This window comes from Peromyscus leucopus, chromosome 16_21 (assembly GCF_004664715.2).
Source record: "Peromyscus leucopus breed LL Stock chromosome 16_21, UCI_PerLeu_2.1, whole genome shotgun sequence".
Taxonomy (NCBI): domain Eukaryota; kingdom Metazoa; phylum Chordata; class Mammalia; order Rodentia; family Cricetidae; genus Peromyscus; species Peromyscus leucopus.
This window is the reverse complement of record NC_051084.1, coordinates 37114213-37141384: the sequence shown is the minus strand read 5'-3', so window position 1 is coordinate 37141384 and position 27172 is coordinate 37114213. Positions and strand designations below refer to the sequence as shown.

The 27172-nt window shown below is 46.5% G+C and overlaps 1 protein-coding gene and 1 pseudogene across 3 annotated transcripts; both read left to right on the top strand.

The window, feature by feature from the left end:
- On the top strand, window positions 1-883 carry LOC114704725 (annotated as a pseudogene).
- Window positions 884-3002: 2119 nt separating this feature from the next.
- On the top strand, window positions 3003-23842 carry Supv3l1 (Suv3 like RNA helicase). 3 transcript variants are annotated; one of them, XM_028886187.2, is made up of 15 exons: window positions 3004-3329; window positions 4973-5050; window positions 5594-5701; window positions 6354-6468; window positions 7966-8134; window positions 10390-10501; window positions 13445-13522; window positions 15464-15555; window positions 17211-17391; window positions 17514-17607; window positions 19491-19710; window positions 20856-20936; window positions 21383-21559; window positions 22719-22867; window positions 23383-23842. In XM_028886187.2, the coding sequence occupies exons 1-15, from the start codon at window positions 3059-3061 to the stop codon at window positions 23798-23800; spliced, it is 2343 nt and encodes a 780-aa protein (XP_028742020.1). In that variant the 5' UTR covers window positions 3004-3058; the 3' UTR covers window positions 23801-23842. The 3 variants fall into 3 exon arrangements, with proteins under 3 accessions (XP_037055438.1, XP_028742020.1, XP_037055439.1); XM_037199544.1 differs by lacking the exon at window positions 3004-3329 and adding an exon at window positions 3780-4047; XM_037199543.1 differs by lacking the exons at window positions 17211-17391; window positions 17514-17607 and having other exon boundaries at window positions 3003-3329; window positions 19528-19710.
- The last annotated feature ends 3330 nt before the right edge of the window (window positions 23843-27172 follow it).

Here is a 27172-nt window from a genome sequence, read left to right as displayed (position 1 = left end):
GTTCCCTTCTTCGGGAAAACACCAAATGGCGGACAACGCCGGTGCAGCGGGAGGGCCCGGAGGACCTGGGGGCCCAGGACTAGGAGGCTGCGGCGGCTTCTGCAGAGGATTCGGCAGCAGCCTTAGGGGGCCATGGTCGAGGCCCTTGGGCTCGTGGAGGTAAAGCTGAAGACAAGGAGTGGATCCCTGTCACCAAGCTGGGCCGCCTGGTCAAGGACATGAAGATCAAGTCCCTGGAGGAGATCTACCTGTTCTCCCTTCCTATTAAGGAATCCGAGATCATTGACTTTTTCCTGGGCGCATCCCTAAAGGATGAGGTTCTGAAGATCATGCCAGTGCAGAAGCAGACTTGGGCTGGCCAGCAGACCAGGTTCAAGGCTTTTGTCGCTATTGGGGACTACACTCGTCATGTTGGTCTTGGTGTGAAGTGCTCTAAGGAAGTAGCCACTGCCATCCGAGGGGCCATCATCTTGGCTAAGCTGTCCATTGTCCCTGTGTGGAGAGGCTACTGGGGGTACAAGATTGGCAAGGCCCACACTGTCCCGTGCAAAGTGACAGGCCGCTGTGGCTCTGTGTTGGTGCATCTCATCCCTGCACCCAGAGACACTGGCATCGTCTCTGCTCCTGTGCCCAAGAAGTTACTGATGATGGCCGTACTGATGACTGCTACACGTCAGCCAGGGGCTGCACTGCCACCCTGGGCAACTTTGCCAAGGCCACCTTTGATGCCATCTCCAAGACCTACAGCTACCTGACCCCCGACCTCTGGAAAGAAACTGTGTTCACCAAATCTCCTTATCAGGAATTCACTGACCATCTTGTGAAAACCCACACCAGAGTGTCTGTTCAGAGAACCCAGGCTCCAGCTGTGGCCACCACATAAGGGTTTTTATACAAGAAAAATAAAGTGAATTAAATCTGTTAAAAAAAAAAAAAGTTCCTGTCTGCTCTGTGCTGAGTCCTAGTTAAGGGACAAGTCCCTGTTTGTGCTAAATAAGGTTTCTATTTGTAATTAAGAGTAAGTTCGCCGGGCAGTGGTAGTGTATGCCTTTAATCCCAGCACTCGGGAGACAGAGGCATAGTGAGTTCCAGGACAACCAGAGCTGTTACACAGGGAAACCCTGCCTCTAAAGACCAAAAATAAATAAAATTAAAAAATAAAAAAGAGTTCTTGTTTCTTAGGTCTGATGTAAACTGCTTATAACCCCACTTGATATATATTCTTGCCTTTGTTCATCCCCTTTTCATTGTATCCTTTTAATAGCATATAACAGCCAACCTTCTCGCCCCTGTGAATACCTTATCTCTCTCCTAATAGACTTAAAAGGCCAGCGGGAGCTGCTCTTTTAAATTCCGACTTAGGGTGAGGCAGGGAATGAGCCAGTCCTGGGTGCACCCCCAAATATAGCTTGCTTTAACTGGACAATCACGGACTTGGGTCTTTTCTCCTCACGAATTACAGATTTAACAGCAACCTGATTTCTAGGCCACTTATATTTGTCTTGGGACTAGACTACACTTATCATTTCTCCATGCCTCTTGTTTGCTTTTAATTCTGCAGAAATCTCGTTGTAGCTTTGGAAATTACTACCTGGACTTGCTGTTAGCCCATTATAGTAATAAATACTTGCATTATTTAATGGGTACCATTATCACCAAAATCAGATCAGAAATTGAGTGTAAAGTAATAGGTTTCTCCACCCACGCAGTAAGCCTGAGGAAGCCAAACTGAGAGAGAGAGTCTAACAACGGGTTTATTTGAGCAAAGCAACTTCTGGGCGGGTTCTCCAGTCCCAGAGATGGAGGCGAGAGAAGATGGCACCCACAAATGAAAGCAGGGAGACTTCATAGGTTGTAGGCAAGGGATGATGACATGTACGCCACAAGCTGGGTTTGTGCCTAGTATGGTCAAAAGCTGAGTGCATTACATGGGGATTTGCGCAGCTGGCAACTTCAGGGGAGGAAGCTGTAGTAGCCGCTAAGAATTCGGAACTGGACTTTTTGTCGCCTTTCCTTTGTTCGGAGGCTCTGGGTATGTGTGGGAGGGGGCGGGGGGCTTGGGGTAGAGACAGGCAGAGACATAAATGGGGCTTTCCGGATCATGCAGGGGCGAGACGGAGGTTCCATCCGAACATAAAGGACTTCTCAAATCCCTAACGTTACCTTGTAAATCAAAAGCACTTAGCAAACTGTTTCAAGAATCCTACTGGACACAGAATGTTACTTATATAACACGTCACTTAAAGTTACAAGATCATAATGTAGGAGTGGGGGAGTATAAGGAACACCTGGCCGTTTGTTTTTAACTTAATGTTTCAGTCTCGGGAGGAAACAGTATCCAACTAACACAAACGAGACTAATCTTTTAAGAAGGTACACAGCGTGTGCTTTTGTCTTGTTCTGACTTTCGAGTTGTGAGGAGTGCAAGCTGCATACATTAACGTTTAAGTCCTGTAGCTCAATGGTGGAGCACATGTCTAGCATGCTCATGGTTCCATCATCGAGTCCTAGCGCCGAGGAGGGACACACATGTGCCATACAAGGACTTTACTTACTGTCGTACAACTCGTCTTGCTCTGTAACAGGTCAAGTCATGTCCTCCAACGTTATCCTACCAGGGAACTAGGGACGATAACACACTAATTTCCTTGGGGGATGCATCTTAGCGTTTAAAGCCACGTGCTGCTGGATGCTGGCTCACCGCAGTGGCCAGTTTGGTCACATGGTCACATGACGACGCTTGCACGATTCCCCTTGGCGCATCTGTGGCGTCCCTAAAGAGGCCTGATTATTTTCCCTTCTTTGGAGAAAGCTGCTGCCAATTGCCGCAGAAAGCGGGAAAGGGTGCGAGCTTGTTTCCTCCAGTGGACCCTACAGACGTCATTCTCCCTTGAAGAGGAGCGAGCTTCCGGCCCTTACCTCTCCTTTACGGTCAGGCGCATACTGGGACAGCCCCGCTCCCGCTCTGGGTCCTTTCGCTCTGCGGGCGCCGGCGCGCGTCACCGTTCGGCGCCCAGTCGCCGGGCTTCTCCCGGCTCGGGTGGGAGCCGCGGCCTCCATGTCCTTTCCTCGGTGTGCCCTGCTGTGGGCTCGGCTCCCGGCGGGGCGCGGGGCTGGGTCCCGGGCGGCCACCCGCTCCGCCCTTCGCGCGCTCGCGGGGCCTTTCCCCGGGGCTCCGGGACGCGTTCCCTGCCTCGCCGCCTCCTCCTCTGCCTCTGGGGGCTCCAAAGCCCCGAACACGTCCTTGTTCGTGCCGCTGACAGTGAAGCCTCAGGGTCCCAGCGCCGACGGCGACGTGGGTGCCGAGCTCACTCGGCCTCTGGACAAGAGTGAGTGTTGGAGGCGCCCGGCGAAGCGGCAGAGTTTTGGGCTCGGACCTGCAGGGTGCGGTGTGCGCTCCTTTCTGGAGCCCTCAGCACTCTAATTCACTCTTTTTGTTTTGTTTTTTGTTTTTTCGAGACAGGGTTTCTCTGTGTAGCTTTGCGCCTTTCCTGGAACTCGCTTTGGAGACCAGGCTGGCCTCGAACTCACAGAGATCCGCCTGGCTCTGCCTCCCGAGTGCTGGGATTGATTAAAGGCGTGCGCCACCACCGCCCGGCTTCCAATTCATTCTTAACTCCCTTTACAGGGACATTGACCCTTCCCGCCCTTCCTCTGAGTGGTTAAACTCCATCTCTTGGGTTGAGAGGGTTAAGAAAGAATTTTGTCCTTTAGTGGTGCGCCGCTTGTGGTCCTCGGGTCCTCAGAGGGCGTGAAGGGATGACAGCGAGGACTTTCAGAATTCTTTGCCATTGACTGGACTCGGATGTCTAACAATGTTAAGATGCCGTCTTGTTGCCAAGACGACGAGTGTCAGATCCCGATTTCTCAATAAATGTACTCTCCCACGAGGTAGACCGACATGTAAATACAAGATAGAAGTTGATAAATCTGTCCTTGCCAAGAGTAGTAGACATCCCCACCCTCCCAGGGTCCAGAGATGAAGGGAAAAAAAAAAACTTAGCAACCCTGGGTGGCAGTGCGTTTTGTCCTACCAATTAGGTTCGGGTGAGTTTTACAAGTGTGTAAATGTTTTCAGTGGCATGGGGCTTCAGATTATATGGCCACTGTATGACTAGGAGGGTGAAAGGTTTCCTCTAACCGAATGACATTCTTGAAGATTGAAAGAATACCATGTCTTCTAGACCTAAAAGCTGTCCAGGAACGACCTTTAGGCAGCTGGCTTTAATAAGTGAAATTGATGCTTCCTATTGTGACTTTAAAACAGATTTTATCTTGGGAGTCTGAGGCAGAGGGATGGTAAGTTTAGTGCTAGCCTGGGCTATAGAGTGAGTTCAAAACCAGCTAGGGTAACTTAAAGATATCCTGTTTCAAAATTAAGTTTGTTTGTTTCTAAATGAGCTTGAGGATACAGCCCTGGGATACAACACTTGCCAAGCATGTGCAGTGCCCTAGGTTCATTTCCCAGTACTGTCTTCAACTAATCAACAAAATAGTGCTCCTCTTCTTTCCCCTTCCTCCCCCTCTGCCCTCTCCCTCCTCAAAAGAAGCCCAGGCTGTTCTCAGACAGGGGATTGCCACTGATTGATTACTGGTACGGGCCACCATGGCCACCACTACTGCTAGCAGTGAGGTACTTCTGCCTTGGAAAGCGGAAGGGCTCACCTCTTCCTGGAAGTGATGGCTCCTCTGGTAGCTTTGGGCACAAGTGGACATTGGGAGACCACTCTGTGGAGCTGGTTCTCTCCTTGTGTGTCTGCGGTGGAGCAGGGATGTTGTGTTGTTTTGTTCTGTCGTTTTCCTTACACTCCATTGCATGCTAACTCACCAAGAGGGATCAGCTCACAGCTTCACGTTCTTGCAGCATTCCTGAGGCTGCTACCTTTAGCGTCGTGACTTCAGCGTCCTTTTGCTTTTTGTAGATGTGTCTAAATTGGGAAACGAATGTTAAACTTTCATATCTCTCTTTTAGATGAAGTAAAGAAGATCTTAGACAAGTTTTATAAGAGGCAAGAAATTCAAAAACTGAGCGCTGACTATGGACTTGATGGTAAGGCCAACAACTTTTTTAAGATTTATTTTCCATTATTTTGATCACTTTTTGAGTATTTTGCCTGTGTACCACTTTCCTGAAGTGCCCATGGAAGAGGGCGTTGGATACCCTGGAGTTGGAGTTAAGAGATGGTTGTGAGCCACCACGTGGGCACTGAGAATGGCGTCTTGTTTCCCTGGCACGCTTAACCACTGAGCCATCTCTCCAGCTCTGCCAGTAACGTCTTTATAGAATTGTTACATTTTACTTGGTGCTTGTTATATGTAGTTACAGGACATAGTTGTAGTCTGAAGAAAAGTCTCTCTTGGGGGACCCCCAAGCCCATCTTGCAAGCCAGGCTGCACAGTGCAGGAGGAGCTACCTGTTCAGCCGGCCTCAGGGTCCTGTTTAGTTTCCGTTTTAGCCCAACCTATACTAAACCAGCTGTGCTACCAAAATATTAATAGGCGCTTGGAGCTTGCTGTGGTCTGCATATGTCTTAAGATTGAGAACGCAAATAAAGACTAAGTCTTGTGTGTTTTGATGTTGTGTTTTCCACAGCCCGTCTCTTCCACCAAGCGTTCATAAGCTTTAGAAATTACATTATGCAGTCCCATTCTCTGGATGTGGACGTTCACATTGTCTTGAATGACATCTGCTTCAGTGCAGGCAAGTGCTTAGAGAATTCTTTAAAAAAGTTATTTTGTGTATGTGAGATAGAGTTGGGAGGAAGAAGAGAAAAGAGCGTGTGTGTGTGTGTGTGTGTGTGTGTGTGTGTGTGTGTGTGTGCGCGCTTGCTTACTTGGTTGGAGGTCAGAGGGCAACTTTTGGGAGTCTGCTGTCTTCCCGCTGTAGGTTCCCAGGATTGTAAAGCAGTACCTTTGCTTGCCGAGCTGTCTCCTGGGCCCGCTTAGGGGTTTCTTTGAATTGTGGTTGTTTTATGTGTGTGGGTGTTGTGCCTGTACAGATTTCTGTGCACCATATGCACGTGGTGTCTGTGAGGCCAGAGGAAGGTATCAGATCCCCCAGGACTGCAATTGTAGTCAGTTGTGAGCTACCATGTGGGTGCTGGGAGTCCAACTTGGGTCATTTCAAGGCCAACCTGGTCTACAAAGGAGTTCCAGGACAGCTACGGCCACACAGAGAAATCCTTTCTCGAAAAACCAAGAGAGAGAGAGAGAGAGAGAGAGAGAGAGAGAGAGAGAGAGAGAGTTAGTTTCCATAACAGTGGGGGGTCTGAACTGGGAGGATTGCAAGTTTGAGGTTCAGTTTTGAGTATTCATGCAGAGCGAGCATGCTAATGCACTGCGCTGTTTTACAGCTCACGTGGACGACTTATTTCCATTTTTCTTGAGACATGCCAAACAGATCTTTCCTGTATTGGAATGCAAGGATGACCTCCGTAAGATCAGTGACTTGAGGATACCACCCAACTGGTTAGTTCTGGTGCTTACTGATATGAGATTTCCCAATTTGGGGAAACTAATGTTGATGCTTTTGTTTTATACTAGATAATAAATTATAGAGTCTGAATTGTGTTTTCCCTGAAATAAAATAACAAAGAGATTAATTCTGTCAGACATTTTATTGGTGTGTCCCTTTCACCCTGATAGACCTTGGATTAAGGTTTTCTTAGGACAGATTTCAGATAAAGTTTCTCTTGCAAAATTGTTCTAAGTTGTAGTCCTGATGTCTTAGCTGACTGCCTGGGGGAATAGTTCTTTCCCCATCGCCGGAGCTCAGCATCTTAGCACTGTGATGCCTTTTGAGACACTCCACTCAGATCCTGCGGGCTGCTTCTAGGCCCTGCCAGGTCTCACCTTAGATAGGTCCAGCCCAGCCCTTGGCCCAAACCCCACAGACACACACACACACACACACACACACACACACACACACACACCCCGAGCACAGGGACTTCAGGGCTCCCACTCTCTGCATCTTTTTTGCTCTTTGACATTCTGCCACTCAAATCCCAGCTGCTTCAGTCCAGGGTGGAGAGTGTGCTCGGTTGATCGGTCATTTGTCTAGTAGGGACAAAGCTCCAGACTTGATGCCCAGTACTGAATAAAACCAGGCATGGTGGGAGATGCCTGTAATCCCAGCATTTGGGAGGTAGAGGCAGAGGGTTAAGAATTCAAAGTTGCTAGTCGTGGTGGTGGACACCTTTAGTCCCAACACTCAGGAAACAGAGGAAGGAGTATCCCTGTGAGTTCAAGGCCAGCCTGGCCTACATAGAGAGTTCCAGACTAGCCAGGGCTACATAGACTCTGTCTCAAGAAAAAGAAGAAAAAAGAAAGAAAAAAAAAATCAGTCATTCTTGGCTATATAGCAAGTTGGAGGCTAACCTAGGCTACATGAAACCCTGTCTTTAAAAAAAAAATTGCAGTCACTTGAGCAGCTCTAAGTCTGACCCGCTTGTTCAGGGCAGTTGTCCTTTGCTTGGCCTCCGTCGCTCTGTCCTGCTGGGGTGTATTAAGATCATCTCCAGTGCTCCCTTCCGTCAGGAGTCTAGTCCTCACCGCCTGTGTCTCTGTCCCAAAGAGTTGCTGCAGTGTCTGCCCCGTTTTGTGTTTGCAGATGGTGGTAGAGCATCTCCTCCCCAGTCAGTCCACGTGGCCAGAAGCAGAGGGAGGCTCAGTTACTCTCTTTATAAATACTGACATTACTAGGCCGGGAGTATTTGCTTTGGGGTCTGAAGGTCAGAATTGTGGGAATAATGTAAGCATATCTATGGGGCCAGTTTAAACTCATTTTCAGAACCTTGAGATAGCCAAAACGTTCTTTTGCATTTGGGGGTTCTCCAGTAAGTCCATTCTGGAAGTCTTGTTACTTTAATGTGATTATACATCCCTTCAGTGAGTTTCAAAGACTGTCTGCTAGGATGGATTATGAGGTTAATAGAATTAATTCCTTACCCACTCATGTTTTAGGTACCCAGAAGCCAGAGCCATACAACGGAAGATAATATTCCACTCGGGCCCCACCAACAGTGGAAAGACTTACCATGCAATCCAGAGATACTTGTCAGCGAAATCTGGAGTGTACTGTGGCCCTTTGAAACTGCTGGCACACGAGATCTTTGATAAGAGTAACGCTGCTGTCAGTACACTACCCAGTGTTTGCTCATTTCCTTGATAGCTTTCCTTGTTGAGGTGGAGGTGGGAAAACTGCGTAGTAATTCACTATAGACAGGAAATGCCTGTGTAGCGCACTGAGAAGCCGTCAGTTGTAAAAGGTAATGGTGCCCCACCCAGTTGCGGGAGGAAGAGATGCCAGACTCCAACATGCCACCAATGTGCTGTATTCTTAGTTCAGAGAAAATGTGAGGGAAGGCTGTGGTCCCAGCACTTGGCGTATGCAGGCAGGAGGCAAGCCTGAGCTACGTAGGAAGCCCTGTCTCAGAAAACCAAAAGAACATCAGAGAATGAGATTAAATATTACTAGAATATTTATTGTAGAGAGAATGATGAGGAACCCACCATCAAACTCTATGGGTGCCGGGCGGTGGTGGCACATGCCTTTAATCCCAGCACTTGGGAGGCAGAGGCAGGCAGATCTCTGTGACTTCGAGGCCAGCCTGGTCTATAGAGTGAGTTCCAGGATAGGCTCCAAAAGCTACACAGAGAACTCTATGGGTGCTTCATTTCCTTTTTTTTTTTTTTTTTTTTAATTGATTTGCTTTTTCAAAAAAGAAACCATCAGTTAGTTGAAACTCTCTTTGAACTGTTCCTCTACAGGATTTTTTTTTTTTTAAAGACTTATTTATTTATTATGTATACCGTGTTCTGCCTGCTCATCAGAAGAGGTCACCAGATCTCATTACAGATGGTTGTGAGCCACCATGTGGTTGCTAGGAATTGAACTCAGGACCTCTGGAAGGACAGCCAGTGCTCTTAACCTCTGAGCCATCTCTCCAACCCCCTACAGGATGTTTTCTTAGCAGTGTTAGATCAGATTTGGATGCTCTGAGCTGAACCTGCTCATCAGGACTATAGCCATGTTTTCAAAACTGGACTTAAGCCCTTTGGTCTGAGCATTGTCTCACTAAATGGGCCACTTTTTATTATCTTAGTATGCATGATGTGATGTTAGCCAGTTTGGTTTAGATAATTTGTATTCTGTGTTTAAAAAAAAAAAAAAAAGATTACATTTTTTGTATACGTAATACTTTATCCATACATTTTGGAAATTTGTCTTCAAAACAGAGACCTGGTTGGTTTTTTTTTTTTTTTTTTTTTCATTAACAGAACTATAGAATATTTATCTGAAAGAATATTTAGTTAATAGACTACTATTATTTAATACTTAATCCATATTCAAATTCAAGTTTTGTTGGGCTGAAAAAATGGCTTCACTGGTTAAGAGTGCTTGCTGCTCTTGCAGAGGATCTATGTAGGCTAGCTCACAAAGTGCCTATAACTCCAGCTCCAAGGGACACAACACTTTCCTGTCTCTACAGGTACCACACACATATGCTTAAAGAAAAAATAAATATCTTGAATATTTTTCTATGTCAGTTCTCAAGTAACAGTCTTTCTAGTCCTTCCTAGGATCCCATCTAAGTCCTCACATGCTGTGGCCCTTTTTCTAGTTGACATTAATTTCCTCATTCTGTCTTTGTCCCCTGGAGCCTTTTTATGTTTTAAATACTCCAGTTGCTTGTTGACTAGACTTTCTCAGATTGAGCACAAAACATCCTTTATTTTGGAGAGCGCTGCAGCCCTGCAGCCATGCCTAGAATGGTTGGGAACCCCAGTGTGCCATAGCGCTGATGTTTTTCAGGGGAGTTAAAGTGAGGCCTCTTTATTCTCAAGAGTGTAGAAACGGTTCATGCTGATTGCATTCATTCCACCGGTGCTGAAATGCGCAGAGTGGAAGTGAAAGGTGGAGCCCAGTGGCAGAGCACCTGCCTGGATCCACTGCTGCTACTGCAAGAGGAAACAGAAACCAGAGCCAGAATGTTAGCCGGGAGCCTTGCTGCATGTCTATAATCCCAGTGCTTGGGAGCTGGAGGCAGGAGGATGAGGAGTTCAAATCATAGTTGGTTACATAGTGGGTCTGAGGCCAGCCTGGGCTACATGAGACTGTCTCAAGGATCAGGAACCACTATGGTTTCTCTGCTGAGGGTTCTTCTGACTGGACATTTCTTCAAATTTATCTTAAGTGTACAACAAAGTGGCTCTGTGTGTGTGTGTGTGTGTGTGTGTGTGTAAAAGCATTGGGAATATTTTATTCAGCTATTTGAGTAAGTTTGATAGGAATGGAATGCGTCCTTTTAAACATCCCAGGCTACTTTTTGTTTCCATTTTCAAGTTGGGGATAAGTCTGGGTTTGTTTTGTTTTTTCTCTTCCAGGGTGTACCGTGTGACTTGGTGACAGGTGAAGAGCGGCAGACAGTTGAGCCTGAGGGGAAGCAAGCCAGCCATGTCTCTTGTACTGTGGAGATGTGCAGCGTTACAACTCCTTGTATGTATTTGCCGTTCGCAAAACAAGGATGGGGAGGGTGTCAGCCCAGTTAGACTTAGAGGGTAGGGCAGGCTTTCTGATGAAAATGTTCAAAATCCGGAAGAAGACTGTACACCGAGTACTTGGTGCTTCACAGTAAACTGTGTCATGCTTGATCTCACCCCAGTGCCTTAATCCCAGCACTTGAGCAGAGGCAGATGGCTCTCTGTGAGCTCCAGGACAGCCTGGTCTCCATAAGGAGTGCAGGACAGCTAGGGCTACATAGTGAGACCTTGTCTTTAAAAAAAAAAAAAAGTCGGACATAGTCTGGTTGTGTTATATATATATATATATATATATATATATATATATATATATATATATATATATTTGGAGTTTATCCATTCAAACCGTTACATAATATTTTTTATGACAAAAATTCTTCATTTTCCCTATTAAGGAATATGTAGGTTGTTTAAATTTTGCCATGGGTCCAGAATGTAGCTCAGTGATAGAGCATTTGCCTAGCAAGTGCAAGGCCCTGGGTTCGGTCCTCAGTGCTGAAAAAAGTCTGTATTGTATACAGTGCATTAATGAACTTCTGGCTTATTTATTTATTTATTTAGTCTTTTGAGACAGTTTTGCTGTAGCCTGTCCTGGAGCTCACTCTGTAGCCCAGGCTGGCCTCAAACTCACAGAGATCCACCTGCCTCTGCTTCCTAAGTGCTAGGAATAAAGGTGTGTGCCACCACTGCCCAGGTTTTTTTTTTTTTTTTTTTTGGCTTCATTTTTAAAATACTAAAGTAGGGCCTGGAGAGATGGTTCAGTGGTTAAGAGCACTGACTGCTCTTCCTGAGGTCCTGAGTTGAATTCCCAGCAACCACATAGTGGCTCACAACCATCTGTAATGATATCTGGTTCTGGCATGCAGGAATACATGCAGGCAGAACACTGTATACATAATAAATAAATAAATCTTTTTTTTTTTTTTTTTTTTTTTTGGTTTTTTCGAGACAGGGTTTCTCTGTGTAGCTTTGTGCCTTTCCTGGAACTCACTTGGTAGACCAGGCTGCCCTCAAACTCACAGAGATCCGCCTGGCTCTGCCTCCCGAGTGCTGGGATTAAAGGCGTGCGCCACCACTGCCCGGCTGTAATAAATAAATCTTAAAAAACAAACAAACCAAACCCTAAAGTGTAAGCAAACAAAGAAAACAAATGTATGCACTGTTTTAATCCTACCTGTCCCCGAACAGTGATTTTTAATTAACCTGTATATTTTCTCAACTCTGCTAATATTCAGATTTTGTTATGTGTTACAGTAGGGTATGCACCCAGGTGAATGTGTTAAATATAGTAAGGATCATAGGATTTTTTTACTAACAGTTTGCTTTTCTTTTTAAAATCTACTCTTCAAATAGTTTTATTTATTTTTTATTTTTTTAAATAGTGTGCTGGCCATTCACTGTATCCAAGAAATGCACTCAAACTGTCTACCAACATGGACAAAGAAATTGAGATTTTTTTTTTAAGATTTATTTATTTATTATGTATACAGCATGTATGACTGCAGGCCAGAAGAGGGCACCACATCTCATTACAGATGGTTGTGAGCCCCCATGTGGTTGCTGGGAATTGAACTCAGGGCCTCTGGAAGAACAGCCAGTGCTCTCAACCTCTGAGCCATCTCTCCAGCCCCTAGTTTTTATTTTTCAGTGTATTGTAAAAGTCATACCTATAATAATGCAAATTCACACACAGATCATAGGTTCTCTACTTCCTGCTTTTTAGCTTGTTTGTATGTCTTGATGTGATGAGTAATTTTTAATCTTGTTTTCATTATGAATTAGCTTTCTTTGATGTTCTCAATTCCTTGGTATTTGGGAGGGAAATGAAAGTGTGACTTACAGAAACAGTATAGCATGGTTAGAAGTATTTGGACCAAAGCAGTGCAGTGGTGGCACACGCCTTTAATCCCAGCACTCGGGAGGCAGAGACAGGTGGATCCCGTGAGTTCAAGACCAGCCTGGTATATAAAGCGAGTTCCAGGACATCCAGGGCTACACAGAGAAACCCTGTCTCAAAAAATCTGAGAGAGAGAGAGAGAGAGAGAGAGAGAGAGAGAGAGAGAGAGAGAGAGAGAGAGAGAGAGAGAGAGAGAGAGAGTATTTGGGCCTGAGGAGGGAAACCTGATGTTGCTTTGCTTTCCATGATGATGGAAAACCCTCAGGCGTGAGCAGAGCCCGCGGGGAGCCGAGGAGTCCTCCCTCACTGCACTTGCTGCTCTTGAGAGCTGTCTCAGGGGAAGCTTCTCAAGTCTCTGAAGGGCTCTCCACTCCTCACTCCTGGACACATAGGTGTCTGTCTTCTCCTTTGCCACTGTGTAGATGTGGTAGTTTGTTTGTTGAGACTAGGTAGCCTTGGCTGGCCTGGAACTTGCTATATGGACCTGGCTCCTCTCAACCTCATAGAGGTCTTCCTGCCTCTGCCTCTCTACTGCTGGATCAAAGACTCGTGCTACCACGATGCGCTAAGCTTTATTTTTAATTGTGCATGTGCGTGTGTATTTGTGCACTCATGTTTAAGAGCGGGCACTAATCCAGGTCCTCTGGACGCACTCTGTTGCCCATCAAACCGCCTCCAGTCCACTGTGGTCGTTCATATTGGGCAGAGTTAGCAGGGTGTGTCTGAGTTGTAGAGAATGGGACAGATGGAGGCAGTGGAGGAGAGTGGCTCAGAGTGTGGTGTTGAGAGTAGGTGGCTTGGATTTGAATCTTATCCCTACACATACTATCTGACTTCCCTGTCAGATAGCGATAACCTCATAGGATTCTGAAGGGGAACAAACCACTGAGAACAAGCCTGCTAGGAAAGATGTATCCAGGAAGCCGTGGTAATGAGACTGGTCAGGGAGCTGGTATTGCAGTATTAGTGGCTTATTGCTCACGGGGACTCTTTTGTTTTAAGATGAAGTGGCTGTGATCGATGAAATTCAGATGATTAGAGACTCTGCCAGAGGATGGGCCTGGACCAGAGCACTGCTAGGTGAGTGTCTGACTGCTTCAGCCAGCCGCTGCCTCTCTTTTTGAGAAAAGGTATAAGCATTTATATTATTTAAATATTATTCTGATAGTGAAAAAATCCTGTTTTGTGAGTTATAAAGTTAACACAACCAAGTAACTCAAGTAGAAATGTTTGACTCTCGGAGGATATAACCCAGTGGTAGAGCACTCTCCTGGCATAGGAGGGCCCTGAGTTTAATCCTTAGCACCAAAACAAAGTTTGAGGTTAGGGACGTAGACCATTTGTAGAGTAGCTGCCATCAGGCCATGCATGAAGCCCTGGGCCTGATTCGGAACCACATACTGGGTATGGCTGAACATTCCTGTTATCCTAGCACTTGGGAGGAGGAAGCAGGACCATCGGGAGGTGAGAGGATTATCATGGACTACACAGCAAGTTTGGGGCCAGCCTGGGCTACCTTAAGGAAAAAGAAAGTTTGTCTTGCCATATTTACAGTCACTGTTAATGTCTTGATATGGTTCATGTCAGTCTTTTTATGCATGTGGTGTTTGAAGGACTTAGAACTTCGTGTTTTGCTGTTTTCTGGTTCTGTTGTTTTCATATTCTGCACATGGCTGTGTCTGGGTATTGTCTGTTGAAAAGCAGTACTGTACTGCAGTTTGTTTCCTGGTGCTGAACATTTTTCTCATCACCAACAGCGCTGTAGTAGGATTATCGGTGGATGTAGCTTTTTTACTTTTGATTTTTGTTTCATAGGATGGGGTCTTAGAAGTGGAATTCTTTAGGTTCACAGGCATGAATGCATGTGTATTGCCTGATTTTTATTTTGTTTATTTTTTGTTTTTTGAGATAGGGTTTCTCTGTGTAGCCCTGGCTGTCCTGAAACTTGCTTTGTAGACCAGGCTAACCTCAAACTCACAGAGACCCACCTGCTTCTGCCTCCCCAGTGCTGGGATTGAAGGTGTGCACCACCACACCCAGTGTATTGCGCATTGCCTGATTTTTGAAGTGGATCATCATCATCATCATCTCCTCCTCCTCCTCCTCCTCCTCCTTCTTTTCTTCTTTTTTTCAAACAGGGTCTCACTCTGTAGCCCAGGCTGACTTTAAACTCCAGGTCCCCCTGCCCCAGCTGTAAAGTGTAGGGTTCTAGGCTAGTCCCGCCATACTTGGCCTGGAATGAGTTTTGATCTAGCATGTTGCAGGGCAGCATTTTCAGATTGAAAACAAAGAGCTGACCCCTGAGTTTGCTCTTAGACAGTGGGGAGAAGTAGGTCTGCTCAGGCTAAGGAGCTTGGGCACATTTTTGCTCATCAGCCCCCACACCACTCCTGGAAGCACCTCAGCTTCCATGGAGTTCTGACTTGAAGAACTCAGGCCTAGGACTGATACCCATCATTAAGCATCAGAGTGCCAGCCTCCGGTCCTGCTTGGCCTCACCCTACAGTGGTGTGTGTCGACCTTGTTTGGAGCAATTTAAAGCCTGTAAATTTATAAAACTGGCCTCTATCTTTGCCCATTCAAAGGGCAGAGAAACTGAAAACATTGGACAGAGTTACAGTGCCATTAGGAAGAATACAGAATGTAGTTGGAAGTTTCTCCAGTCCTGCCCGGGCCCTGCAGTCCAGACGAATTTCTCCTACCCAGTCCTACAGCCGTTCAGACCCAAAGAAACATACAGAAGCTTAATATTAATTATGAACTGTATGGCCATTAGCTCAGGCTTATTATTGACTAGCTCTTACACTTAAACTGAGCCCATTTCTGTTAATCTATATGTCGCCATGTTTTCTGTGGCTTTACCTGTGTGCCTCAGCCTTCCTCTTCCCAGAATTCTCCATGTTTGCTTGTCCCGCCTATACTTCTTGCCTGGCTAGGGCCAGTCAGTGTTTTATTAAACCAGTGTACAAAAGCATTATTCCACAGCATCAGACCAATATAAATCTCTCTGTGCATTTACAGGACTCTGTGCTGAAGAAGTCCATTTGTGCGGAGAATCTGCTGCTATTGACCTGGTCACTGAGCTTCTGTACACAACTGGTGAGGAGGTAGAGGTAAGAGATTGTGGGCTGCTTCCTCAAGGGCTGTGCCACAGAGCCTAGGGTACCCGTCACTGGCTCCTGCAAGCTCCAGGCTTGCAAAACCAGAACTTAACTACATACAATGAACAAGTACCAGAACATATGTGAAGTCAGCTTAAGGAGACCCTTATATGTGTGCAGTCTAAAAAGTATTGTTTTAAGAAAGATTGAAAACAGAGCTTAGCAAAAAGGTAATCTTTATTTTCTTGTAGCTGACTGGCTCCTATATATATGGTTAAACTTCATAATATGACGTTCTGATGGAGAGGCCATGACCCTGTGTCTTCCAAGAGTGTGGGAGATTCTTCATCTTCACAAAATAACTTGTTCGTTTGTTTGAGGGGTGAGGTTGTTTTGTGTTTTTTGCTTTTGAGATACGGTTTCACCAAGGCTGGCTTTAAATTCATAGCAATTCCTGCCTTAGCCTCCTGAGTGCTGGGATTATAGGCATTTACTACCATGCTCAGCTTTCAGTTTCATAAAAATCTTTGGAGGATTGAACCAGATACGTTTATTTACTTACTTGTGGTCCTGGGAATCGAACCAAGGGCTTTATGCATGCTCTACTATGGAGCTACATCCACAGCTCATGAATTGAAGTCTCTTTAGAGCTAAGTGAGTCAGACTGTTGAATTTGAGACTCAGCCTGTAGTGTTCTCAGTCCTCTATATCACACGTTGAGGCCTTTGTTATTTATATAATTGCCAGATCTAGTTTGTATCCATTTTGTAGATGTGGAGTGGGAAGAAACTGGTTTTCTTTAAAAACTGCCCAGAATTCAGAATTCCTTAATAAGATAGTAAAATTGTATCTGTTCCTTTTCTCATTGCTGTGGCAGATAGACAAGTAGTTGAAGGAAGGAAGGGAGGGAGGGAGGGAGGGAGGGAGGGAGGGAGGGAGGAAGGAAGGAAGGAAGGAAGGAAGGAAGGAAGGAAGGAAGGAAGGAAGGAAGGAAGGAAGGAAGGGCTTCCTTGGCTCCCAGGGTCAGGGTCAGGAGCTCTCTGCTCCAGCTTTTCTCTATTCTCCCCATCCCCAGCCATGCCATGCGTCACTCACACCTAAGGTGGCTCTGTCCTGCTGTTCCATGACAAACACTCCCATAAGGCACACCCAGAGATGTGTTTCCATGGTGATTCTGAGTCTCGTCTGCCTGACAGTGAGGATCAGCGTTTGCAGAAGTGTAGACAGGCTTTCCACCTGTAACAGACTTGTGCTGACTTTGAGGGAGACAGCAGAGTGCGGTGGGAGAAATTCTGGACTCAAATTCTGGACTTCGCTGCGTTGGGCGCTGTCTGCAGCAAACCACAGAAGGCTGAAAAGAGCTGATCTCATCTTTTATTGGACTATTTTACCCTGTCATAAAATGGAAATATCAGTCATAACCTTTCTGAAGCTGCCACACTGTCCTGAAAATCAGTGTGTGTTAAAGTTCTTTAAGGATGTCGACACAACATTAACTTAGAAATGTGCAGAATTAAAGGTAGCCCAGCATCCCAATGAATGTTTCTGTGTGTTGCTCCTGAAAGTTGATGCTTACCCAGCCTTTAGTTCAGTTGACTGCCTGCAGGCTTTCCGGTGATCTGTACTGACTTGAGTGTGTTACTTTTCCGTGTGTGTCTTCGTTGCAGGTTCACAAATATGAAAGGCTTACCCCCATTTCCGTGCTGGATCATGCACTGGAGTCTTTAGATAACCTTCAGCCTGGGGACTGCATTGTCTGTTTTAGCAAGAATGATATTTATTCTGTGAGCCGACAGATTGAAATTCGGGGACTGGAATCCGCTGTCATATATGGCAGCCTCCCACCTGGTAATAATTAGCCTTGACTGGGACTGGGTGTAACATCTCTTACATTTGCCATTTAGGTTAAGATATGTTTAGAAAGCATAGTAAGAAAAAAAAATGGAATTAATGTGAACTATTCCTTCTAGGGACCAAACTTGCTCAAGCACGAAAGTTTAATGACCCCAGTGATCCATGCAAAATCCTGGTAGCTACAGATGCCATTGGCATGGGACTTAATTTGTAAGTAATTTGTTGTTTATAATAAACAATGGGTTAGAAGGCAGGTGTTTGTTTTTTTGTTTTTGTTTTCAGTTTTCTAATCGATTAGGATGGAATTAATAATGTAGATTTGAGCTTTATTTTTCTATACTTGTTTGGGAAATAAAAGAGAATATCACAGAACACTGGGGTTTGGAGTGCTCCCCCACTAGGGCAGATTAGTTGTTACCTTGCTTCATTTTAGGTCTCTTAGTCATGCGGTGTCCAGTGTGGGGCACTGGTTATCTCCAGATAGTGAAAGCGCCAGACTGTTAAGACTCAGGAACCTAAGAGTTCTTGGCAGCTGCGTGTGTGCGTGCGTGCGTGCGTGCGTGCGTGCGTGTGTGTGCAAGACAGTCTTGCCAGGTTGCCCAGGCCGCCCTGCCCTGAGTTTAGTGTGTACCTCCACTGACTTTGAGCTCTTGCCCACCACTCAGTTTGTCCTTTTTGTTTGTTTTGATCTTTTTTAAAGGATTTAAATTTTTTTTATTTTATGTGTGAGTGTTTTGCTTGCATGTTATATATGTGTATCACATGTATGCAGTACTGAGGGGGCCAGAACCTCTGGAACTGCAGTTATAGATCACTGTGAGGTACCATGTAGGTGCTGGGAATGGAACTCAAGTCCTCTGCAAGAGCAGCCGGTGCTCTACACTGAGCTGTTCCCTCAGCCGGTGCTCTACACTGAGCTGGTCCCTCAGCCGGTGCTCTAAACTGAGCTGTTCCCTCAGCTGGTGCACTGCACTGCCCGGGCTGGCCTCGAACTCCTGGGTCAGACAGTCTTTGTGCCTCGGCTCCTCAAGTACCTGGGACTTGAGGGGTGTGCCGCTGTTCTCGGCACCAGTAACCTGGAACACGTATGAGAGCACTTTGTCTGCTGTCATTTTCTTTAGCTTAATAATTCAAATACTTTGCAGTTTGACCTCTCAAAGGGTGATTTAAGTAAATATACAGTTATTCAGACTTTCTGCTTGAGAGCTGGCCATGGTAGCACATGCCTGTAAATCCCAGCACCCAATAGGCCCAGTCAGGAAGGTCCTGTCTTTTTGTTTGTTTGTTTGTTTTTCAAGACAGGGTTCCTCTGTGTAACAGTCCTGGCTGTCCTGGACTTGATTTGTAGACCAACCTGGCCTCAAACTCAGAGAGCCACACCTGCCTGTGTCTCCCGAGTGCTGGGATTAAAGGCACCACTACTGCCACTGAGACCCTATCTTAAAAAACAAAAAACGAAAGATGAATAAAAAGATTTCACAGCAAGCCTCTTTAAAATTTTATTAGCCAGGCTGTCCTAGAAGTCATTGTGTAGTCCAGCCTGCCCTCAAACACACAATCTTCCTGTGTCAGCTTCCTGAGTGCAAGGATGATAGGTGTGAGCCACAGTGCCTGGGCTTTTCTCATTAAGAAAAAAAAAAAACAGCCAGGTGTGGTGGTGCACGCCTTTAATCCCAGCACTCAGGAGGCAGAGGCAGGCGGATCTCTGTGAGTTCGAGGCCAGCCTGGGCTACAGAGTGAGATCCAGGACAGAGAAACACTGTCTCAAAAAAACAAAAAAACTACAACAAACAAACATAGTGAGTTCCTGGACAGCCAAAGTAGGACTATGTAAAGAGACCAAAAATACCTAATGTGGTACAATTGGAGGTGTCAAATCCCCTAGGACTTGATTTTCAAATGATTGTGAGCCACCACGTGGGTGCTGGGAATAGAACTCTAGAGGCTTCTGGAGGAGCAACAAGCACTCTTAACTGGTGAGCCGTCTAGCCAGCCCCATTTTGACTTAAAAGAGAGTTAGACTGACCACATCGTGATGACCCAAGTGACGGGGCTGTGTACAGTCTGTGGGGTCACTTTTATTTCTATTTCAGGAGCATAAGGAGAATTATTTTTTACTCCCTTATAAAGCCCAGCATCAATGAAAAGGGAGAGAAAGAGCTGGAGCCGATCACCACCTCCCAAGCTCTGCAGATCGCCGGCCGAGCCGGCAGGTTCAGCTCCCACTTTAAGGAGGGAGAGGTCACAACTATGCACCGGGAGGACTTGGCTCTGCTGAAGGAGATTCTGAACAGACCTGTGCCTCCTATACAGGTAAGGCTGAGCACGTCACTGCTCCCGCTGCGTTCGGGGCAGTCTCCTTCCCACCGCCGAGTCTCCTGCCTCAGTGTGTGGAGACAGAAGGGCAGCCTGAGCTGGGAGACCACGACAAGAAAGCTCGGCTTAGGGCTGGAGAGAGGGCTCGGCAGCCGAGAGTGCCGGCACCCATGCCAGGCCACTCATGACGGCCTGTAACTCCAGCTTCAGAGACACGCACGCACGCACGCACGCACGCACGCCATAATTTAAAAGTAGATAGAAGGCTTTCCTCTAGTGTTTGGAGAGGCTTCGATGCCTCTTTGACAGAATTGTGGGCAAGTGGAAGACCCAGAGTCAGCAGTTAGTTGGCCTGATGCCCTCGCTGTGGTGCACATAGAGTTATGTCACAAAGTGGAGAGGGAACTGAGCTTGACTAGACAAGAGACTTAGCACCGAGTTATACACTGCAAGTAAGGACTTCTGTGGTTCAATCCATGGCTATTGGGTCACCTTCTAAGTCTCTAGAAATCCGCTTCAGTGGCTCATTTCATGTTAGGAAGATGACAGAAAACTGCGAGATGATGGGGTGGAGGCTGGTGACATGACTGTTTGTCTGGGTGGGATGGCTCCTGTGCAGTGTGTACTCAGCCCTCTCTCCTTGCTGAGCACCTCATTTCTGGACGTCATACGACCTTTAGGGCTTGAGTCTCGAGTTCCCCTCCCCTCATCCTCACCCTCGGCTGTGGGCGTGGCTTAGCACTGCAGTATAGGGGCCAGCTGACGGCCAGTGTAGATGCTGTCTCGGGACTGCGGTTTCCTCGTTCACTCCTAGTCAGTAGCGAGAACTGCAGTTTGGAAAGTTGTTTCATCCTTGAAGGCATGTTTGTTACTCTGTCAAATCTGGTCACATGACTAAAACATAACCGAAGGCTACATAATCTGCCATTTTCATTAAATAATCCTATCAGCGTTGCTAATTGCAGCAAATACTTCAAATGGTCACTCACATCTTTTTCTCTCGAGTACTGAAATTCTTGGCATGGGACTCATTTGGAAAGAACTTAGCCTAATGTAGGACATTGTTTCAAAAGAAGAAAATGCCATTCAGAAAATGAAGGGGCAAGCTCAGCTCGCGATTTTCTTATGTTTTACTTCTACAGGCAGCTGGTCTTCACCCCACTGCTGAGCAGATCGAGATGTTTGCCTACCATCTCCCTGAGACAACGCTGTCCAATCTCATCGTAGGTGGAAGCCCCTCTCATCTCCTCTTCTGCAGTTGTTGACACGCCGTGTCAGTTCGTGCTCGCTGCATGGGCAGGAGTGGACAGCCTGCCTTTGTGCAGTCGCTGTCCATGAAAGGGATATCGCTGGTGAAACCTTCTGAAGGCTTGAGTGCTGGGTACACATGGCAGTGCACACCTGTAAACCCAGTGCTCAGGACACTGTGGCTGGAGGCCCTAGAGTTGGAGGCTAGCCCAGGGGGCATAGTGAGCCTCTGTCTCAAAAAGAAGTTCAGGTTAGGAAGACCATGGGAGAAATGTCTGCTTTAGAGAGCAGAAAGTGTGGCACCTCTCCTGAGGTCTGCTAATAACTAGAGTTGTCTTTTGTGGGCTTGAGTTCTGTATTCACACCCAGTGGGGTAGTCACATCCAGGCAGTTCAGTAATTTCATATATATTTTCCCCCAGGATATTTTTGTAGACTTTGCACAAGTTGATGGGCAGTATTTTGTCTGCAATATGGATGATTTTAAGTTCTCTGCAGAGTTGATCCAGCATATTCCACTAAGTCTGCGGGTGAGGTATGTGTTCTGCACAGCCCCCATCAACAAGAAACAGCCTTTCGTCTGCTCGTCCCTGTTACAGGTGCGTCTTTAGCTCTGGGCTGTTTTGAGTTGTTCCAGGTTGATCCATTTTCCTCCAAACGGTACTTTGTCCACCAAAGGAAACACTTGGGAGAGTACCCTAAACATAGGACACTTTGTGAAAATGTAAACATAAAGTGACCTTGTATTTGGGCCTGGATGAAAGCCACTGTGCAAAAGCTGACGCACAGGGACAGATTAGCGCTTGGAGGGATTAGGTGGTGGCAGTGGTCCTCATTTCTTTAACTGAGGGCTGCACCTCTTCCCTCTCATCCATTCACACTGGGCTGTGGTGTGGCGTGTGAGGAGCACAGGATTCTAGGGGGGGGGACGCTGTTCAGGAGCACAGGATTCTAGGGGAGGGCAGCGGACTGAACTGTCTCAGGAGCACAGGATTCTAGGGGAGGGCAGCGGACTGAACTGTCTCAGGAGCACAGGATTCTAGGGGAGGGCAGCGGACTGAACTGTCTCAGGAGCACAGGATTCTAGGGGAGGGCAGCGGACTGAACTGTCTCAGGAGCACAGGATTCTAGGGGAGGGCAGCGGACTGAACTGTCTCAGGAGCACAGGATTCTAGGGGAGGGCAGCGGACTGAACTGTCTCAGGAGCACAGGATCTAGGGGAGGGCAGCGGACTGAACTGTCTCAGGAGCACAGGATTCTAGGGGGAGGGCAGCGGACTGAACTGTCTCAGGAGCACAGGATTCTAGGGGAGGGCAGCGGACTGAACTGTCTCAGGAGCACAGGATTCTAGGGGAGGGCAGCGGACTGAACTGTCTCAGGAGCACAGGATTCTAGGGGAGGGCAGCGGACTGAACTGTCTCAGGAGCACAGGATTCTAGGGGAGGGCAGCGGACTGAACTGTCTCAGGAGCACAGGATTCTAGGGGAAGGGCAGCGGACTGAACTGTCTGGCCCTTACGTACCTGCTGCTCCATCCTGAATGCTTACCTCATGCTGCTAAACTCAGGCTTCTCTGGATTTCGTGACGTCTCTTATAAAGTATTAAATGTTTTTTTTAAAAGTAGGAAAGTATCAATCAGGATGGAAACCAGCTTGTCTTTTCAAACAGCCACAGTTAACAGGTTGCACCTCCTTTTTCTTTCTAAATAGACCTAAGAGGATGCTGGTTATGTTACCAAACATTGTTCTTTCCTCTCAGTTTGCCAGGCAGTACAGCAGGAATGAGCCCCTGACCTTTGCTTGGTTACGCCGGTACATCAAGTGGCCTTTGCTTCCGCCTAAGAATATTAAAGACCTCATGGACCTTGAAGCTGTGCATGACGTCTTTGATCTCTACCTGTGGCTAAGGTACCAAACCTTCTCCTTTCTGTGCTCATTTTCTAACTCACAGATAGCCGATGGGGATGTTGACAGCCCCTAGCTAGTGGAAGAGTAGTGTCCCTTGGGGACTGTTTACAAGTAAAGAACTTCAGCTCCATCTAGACTTAAATTCTCATTTTTAAAAAATTATTGCTCTGTGCGTGCGTGCGTGCGTGCGTGCGTGCGTGCGTGTGTGTGTGTGTGTACATGTTTGTGTGATGGGGTAGGTGGGAAATGCACGTGCCGGGGTGCATTTTGTTTCATTTTTTGGAATTGATTCTCTACTTCGTATTTCCTGTGGGCCCCATGACTCTAGCTCAGGTCGCCAGGTCTGTGAAGCAGTCACCTGTATCTTCTGAGCCATCTCCTCGGCCCAGGTGGTGCATTTGAACACAGCTTCCAGCCGTTGATTGTGCATTCCTGTTGAAGCTTTGCTCTAGAATGGGTAGGTGGTCAGAGTTGGTTCAGAGCCGTAGCTCTAATTCTCTTTGTTCTTTTCCCAGCTACCGATTTATGGATATGTTCCCGGACTCCAGCCTTGTTCGAAATCTCCAGAAAGAACTGGATGTCGTTATCCAAGATGGTGTGCACAACATCACCAAACTGATTAAAATTTCTGAGTCACGCAAGCTTTTGAAGCTGGAGAGCCTATCTTCAGGGAGCCAGTCAGCTCTGTCAGGAGCCTTAAAGAGCCCGGCAAGAAGGACACGTGCCACCAAGGGTGCTGGGGGTAAAGCGGCGGCAGAGGCACCCAGCCCCAGTGCCGGGGAGCTACCCCTCGCTTCCAGGCTGGTGCAGCAAGGACTCCTCACTGCAGACATGCTGAAGCAGCTCCAGAAAGAGTGGCTGACTCAGCGGCCAGAGCAGGCCAGAGAGAAGGCCGGGACGAGAAGGAAGAAGAAGGACCCCACCTCTGAATAGGTTTTTAACTGTGCAAATAAAGTCGATTTTAAATCCTTATGCGCATGGCATGCACTGCCTGTGGTAGGGTTGTGGCCGTCTTGCGCTCTTTTATATTTTTTTGCAAAGTAAATTCCTGAAGCCACCCAAACTACTCATTCCAACTTTTAAAATGGTGTCTTCGAGGTTTTACCTAAGTTCCTAATCTTGTAGAGTAGCCCGAGACACTGCTGTTTCAGAAATCCTGCACGATGTTAGGCCTGGTGTTGAGGATGGCACAGGTGGAATTCTTCGACACACACTGCTGCCCGCTACCAGAGATGGTTCTAGAAGCTGTCAGGGGCTCTCAGGAAGAGCTGCTTGAGTGCTTAGCTGAAGAAGGCTCTTCAGTGAGCGTTTGCTCTTGCCCTTCCCTTTTCCTCCTCAGGGACAGGAGGTGTGTGGTTTAGCAGAAGAACCTAGAGATGTCACCAAGATGATGCCAAGGAACACAGACGGGGAAACTGATTGGAGTGGCACCGGGCTGATCTCGGAGAGCTTACATTGTCACCACGAGAGCAGCTTGGTCTTGTTTTCTTTCTTTTTAAAGATTTATTTATTATGTATACAGTGTTCTGCCTGCTTGTACACCTGCACACCAGACAGAAGAGGGAACCAGATCTCATTACAGATGGTTGTGAGCCACCATGTGGTTGCTGGGAATTGAACCCAGGACCTCTGGAAGAGCAGCCAGTGCTCTTAACCTCTGAGCCATCTCTCCAGCCCCGCATCTTGGTCTTGTTAACATTTGACTGTCACCTTTTTTGTGAGCTTGTATTAATTCCCACGTGTGCATTTTATTTTAATCGTAATGGCATCCTTTCAAAAACCTAGCTGTTTTCATTTTCCCTGGCAGTTTCCTAATGTGCTTTTAAATACGTGGCTGAGAGCCCTTGGTGGATTACTGTTGATTCTTCTGAACAGCAGCATGAGGTGTGGACTGAAGCCCAGGTATTGATCCTGATCAGCTCTGTCACTACAGATCTGTGGGGCTCACAGAAACGTGGTTAGTACGTATCTGGCTGCCATTAATAACCAGCGACTTAGTACTTTGCATATTATATCTGTGGGCAAGTCCACATCTACAGCATGACACTAGGTCTTTTGAAAGATAACTTCCTGTGAATTGCAGATACACAGTACTGTCAGCACAAATCATCAGTCTCAAAGCAGTCATTCTGTGTCTAGATCAGACAAGTACATTTAGAGCTGGTCATGGTGGCACACACCTTTATTCCCAGCACTCAGGAGGCAGAGGCAGGTGGATCTCTGAGTTGAGGGCAACCTGGTCCCGTACCAGTTCCAGGGTGGCTAGGGCTACACAGTGAGACTGTATCTCAAAGTCAGAAGCAAACATACATGGTGTGTTTGGTGCATACATGTATGGAGAGGCGAAGCTTGCTGAGAGACAAACACACATATCATGCTAAGAGTTTCCTGTTTGAAAGCTTTAGATTATAGAAACATGAACACTGCCCCTGCCCCGCCCAGACAGCATTTCTCTGTAGCCCTGGCTATCCTGGAACCTGCTCTGTAGACCAGGCTGGCCTTAAACTCAGAGATCTGCCTACCTCTGTCTCCTGAGTGCTGGGATTAAAGACCTTCGCCACCACTGGCTAGAAACCTGGGTTTTTATAAACAGAATTACCACTGCTCTCTAAATATCTGTCCATGTAGGAATGAGCATTGAAGACATTTACCTTTTATGTTTTAAATTCTTTGATAAAGACCAAATATTTTTAAAACATTTTAGTTTACATATTATGTGTGTTTGTGTGAATGTATGCCACTTATGTGCATGCCTGTAGAAGCCAGGAGAGGGCATCAGATCCCTTGGGGCTGGAGTTGCAGGTATGTGGTTGTGAGACACCCTGTGGGTGCTAGGGTGTGAACTCAGGCCACCTGGAAAAATAGTAAGTACTCTTAACTACTGAGCCATCTCCAGCCTGAAGACCAAATTTAAGAAATTGTTTCTAGCATAATTAGAGTTTGCCCTTTACAGTCTTAGAATCCGCCTCAAGAGTATCACCTCTTTGTTATCACTGTGTGCTCTGGTGGGAGTGTCTGGTACTTAGTCGGGCTTAGTAGCTTCCTTTATTATCATCGTTATCTTAATTTTTCATACATGTATACCATGTATCTTGTTCATAATCCACCCCTCCATACCCCCCTCAACTTCACCCAGGACTCCCCATCACATCTTCCTCCCCATTTAATGTCCTCCTTTTTATTGTTTTTTAATTCCCTGAATCCAGTTAGTGCTCATATGCATATGGTGTAGAACCATCCACTAGGGCCTGGGGAATCTACCCAGTGGTTACACTTCTGAAGAAAAGTGACCCTCCCTCCCCCAGCAGCCAGCAGCTGCCTCTGCTGCCCCTTGCACTCCATGCTGGAATTTTTAACTGGCTTGACCTTGTGTAGGTCTTGTGCAGGTAGCTGCTGTGAGTTGATGTGCAGCAGACATGTCCTGTCTCAGAGGACAGCATTGCCCCGCACACCTCCCCATCCTCCAGCTCTTAGGTCTCCTGCAGGGTTTGCTGAGCCTTGCAGGGAGGGAGGGACGGAGGAGCAGGCAGTGATGTCTTAAACTACCATCATAGGCACCTGTAAATACATACAGTAACGCTGGTAATTCTCTGCAGGAAAATCCGCAGTGCCTGTAGCAGATTGTGATGAGACAGGGGATTGGTTCTTTTAGGATCAAATCCAGGACCTTGGCCATGCCAAGAAAGTGCTCTACCATAGAGCTGTGTCCCTAACTCCCATTTAATTTCATTTTTAAAATTCTGTAAGTAATGTGTAATGTTCACAAAAGTGTCTTTAAACTTTTAAAAGTTACATTTATTTGTTTTGCCTTTTAAATGAGTTGGCTTAATTCAGAGTAGCTACAGAATTCAGGGTACAGCAAAGACAAGCAGCCAGCTCCGGCAGGATTCCAGAGCGGGTTTCCTTTAAACTCACCACTAAGGTAGGACTAGCTGAATGTAAACTGGAGACGATGTTTTGTTTTTTAAAAAAGATTATTGCAATGTACTACAGACTCCAGGACAAAACTTCATTCTCACTATACACGGCAAGAGATGTGTCAGGAAACCTGGGTGTTTAAGTGGTAACACAAGAAAGTCACCTCATTTTAGGCCCAAGGAACAGCCTTCTGCCCGTTGAAGTCTGCTTGTGACTGTGGGCCCTTCCCTGTGGCTTTGGCTTTTAGATCCTGGAGTTTCTTCTGCTTTTCTTGTTTGTTCATTTATTTTTTAGTTTGTTGTTTTAGATCTTGTTTTGGTTTTGTTTTTAAATTTTTACTTATGTGTGTGGATATTCTGCTTGTATGTATGTCTATGTATCAGGTGC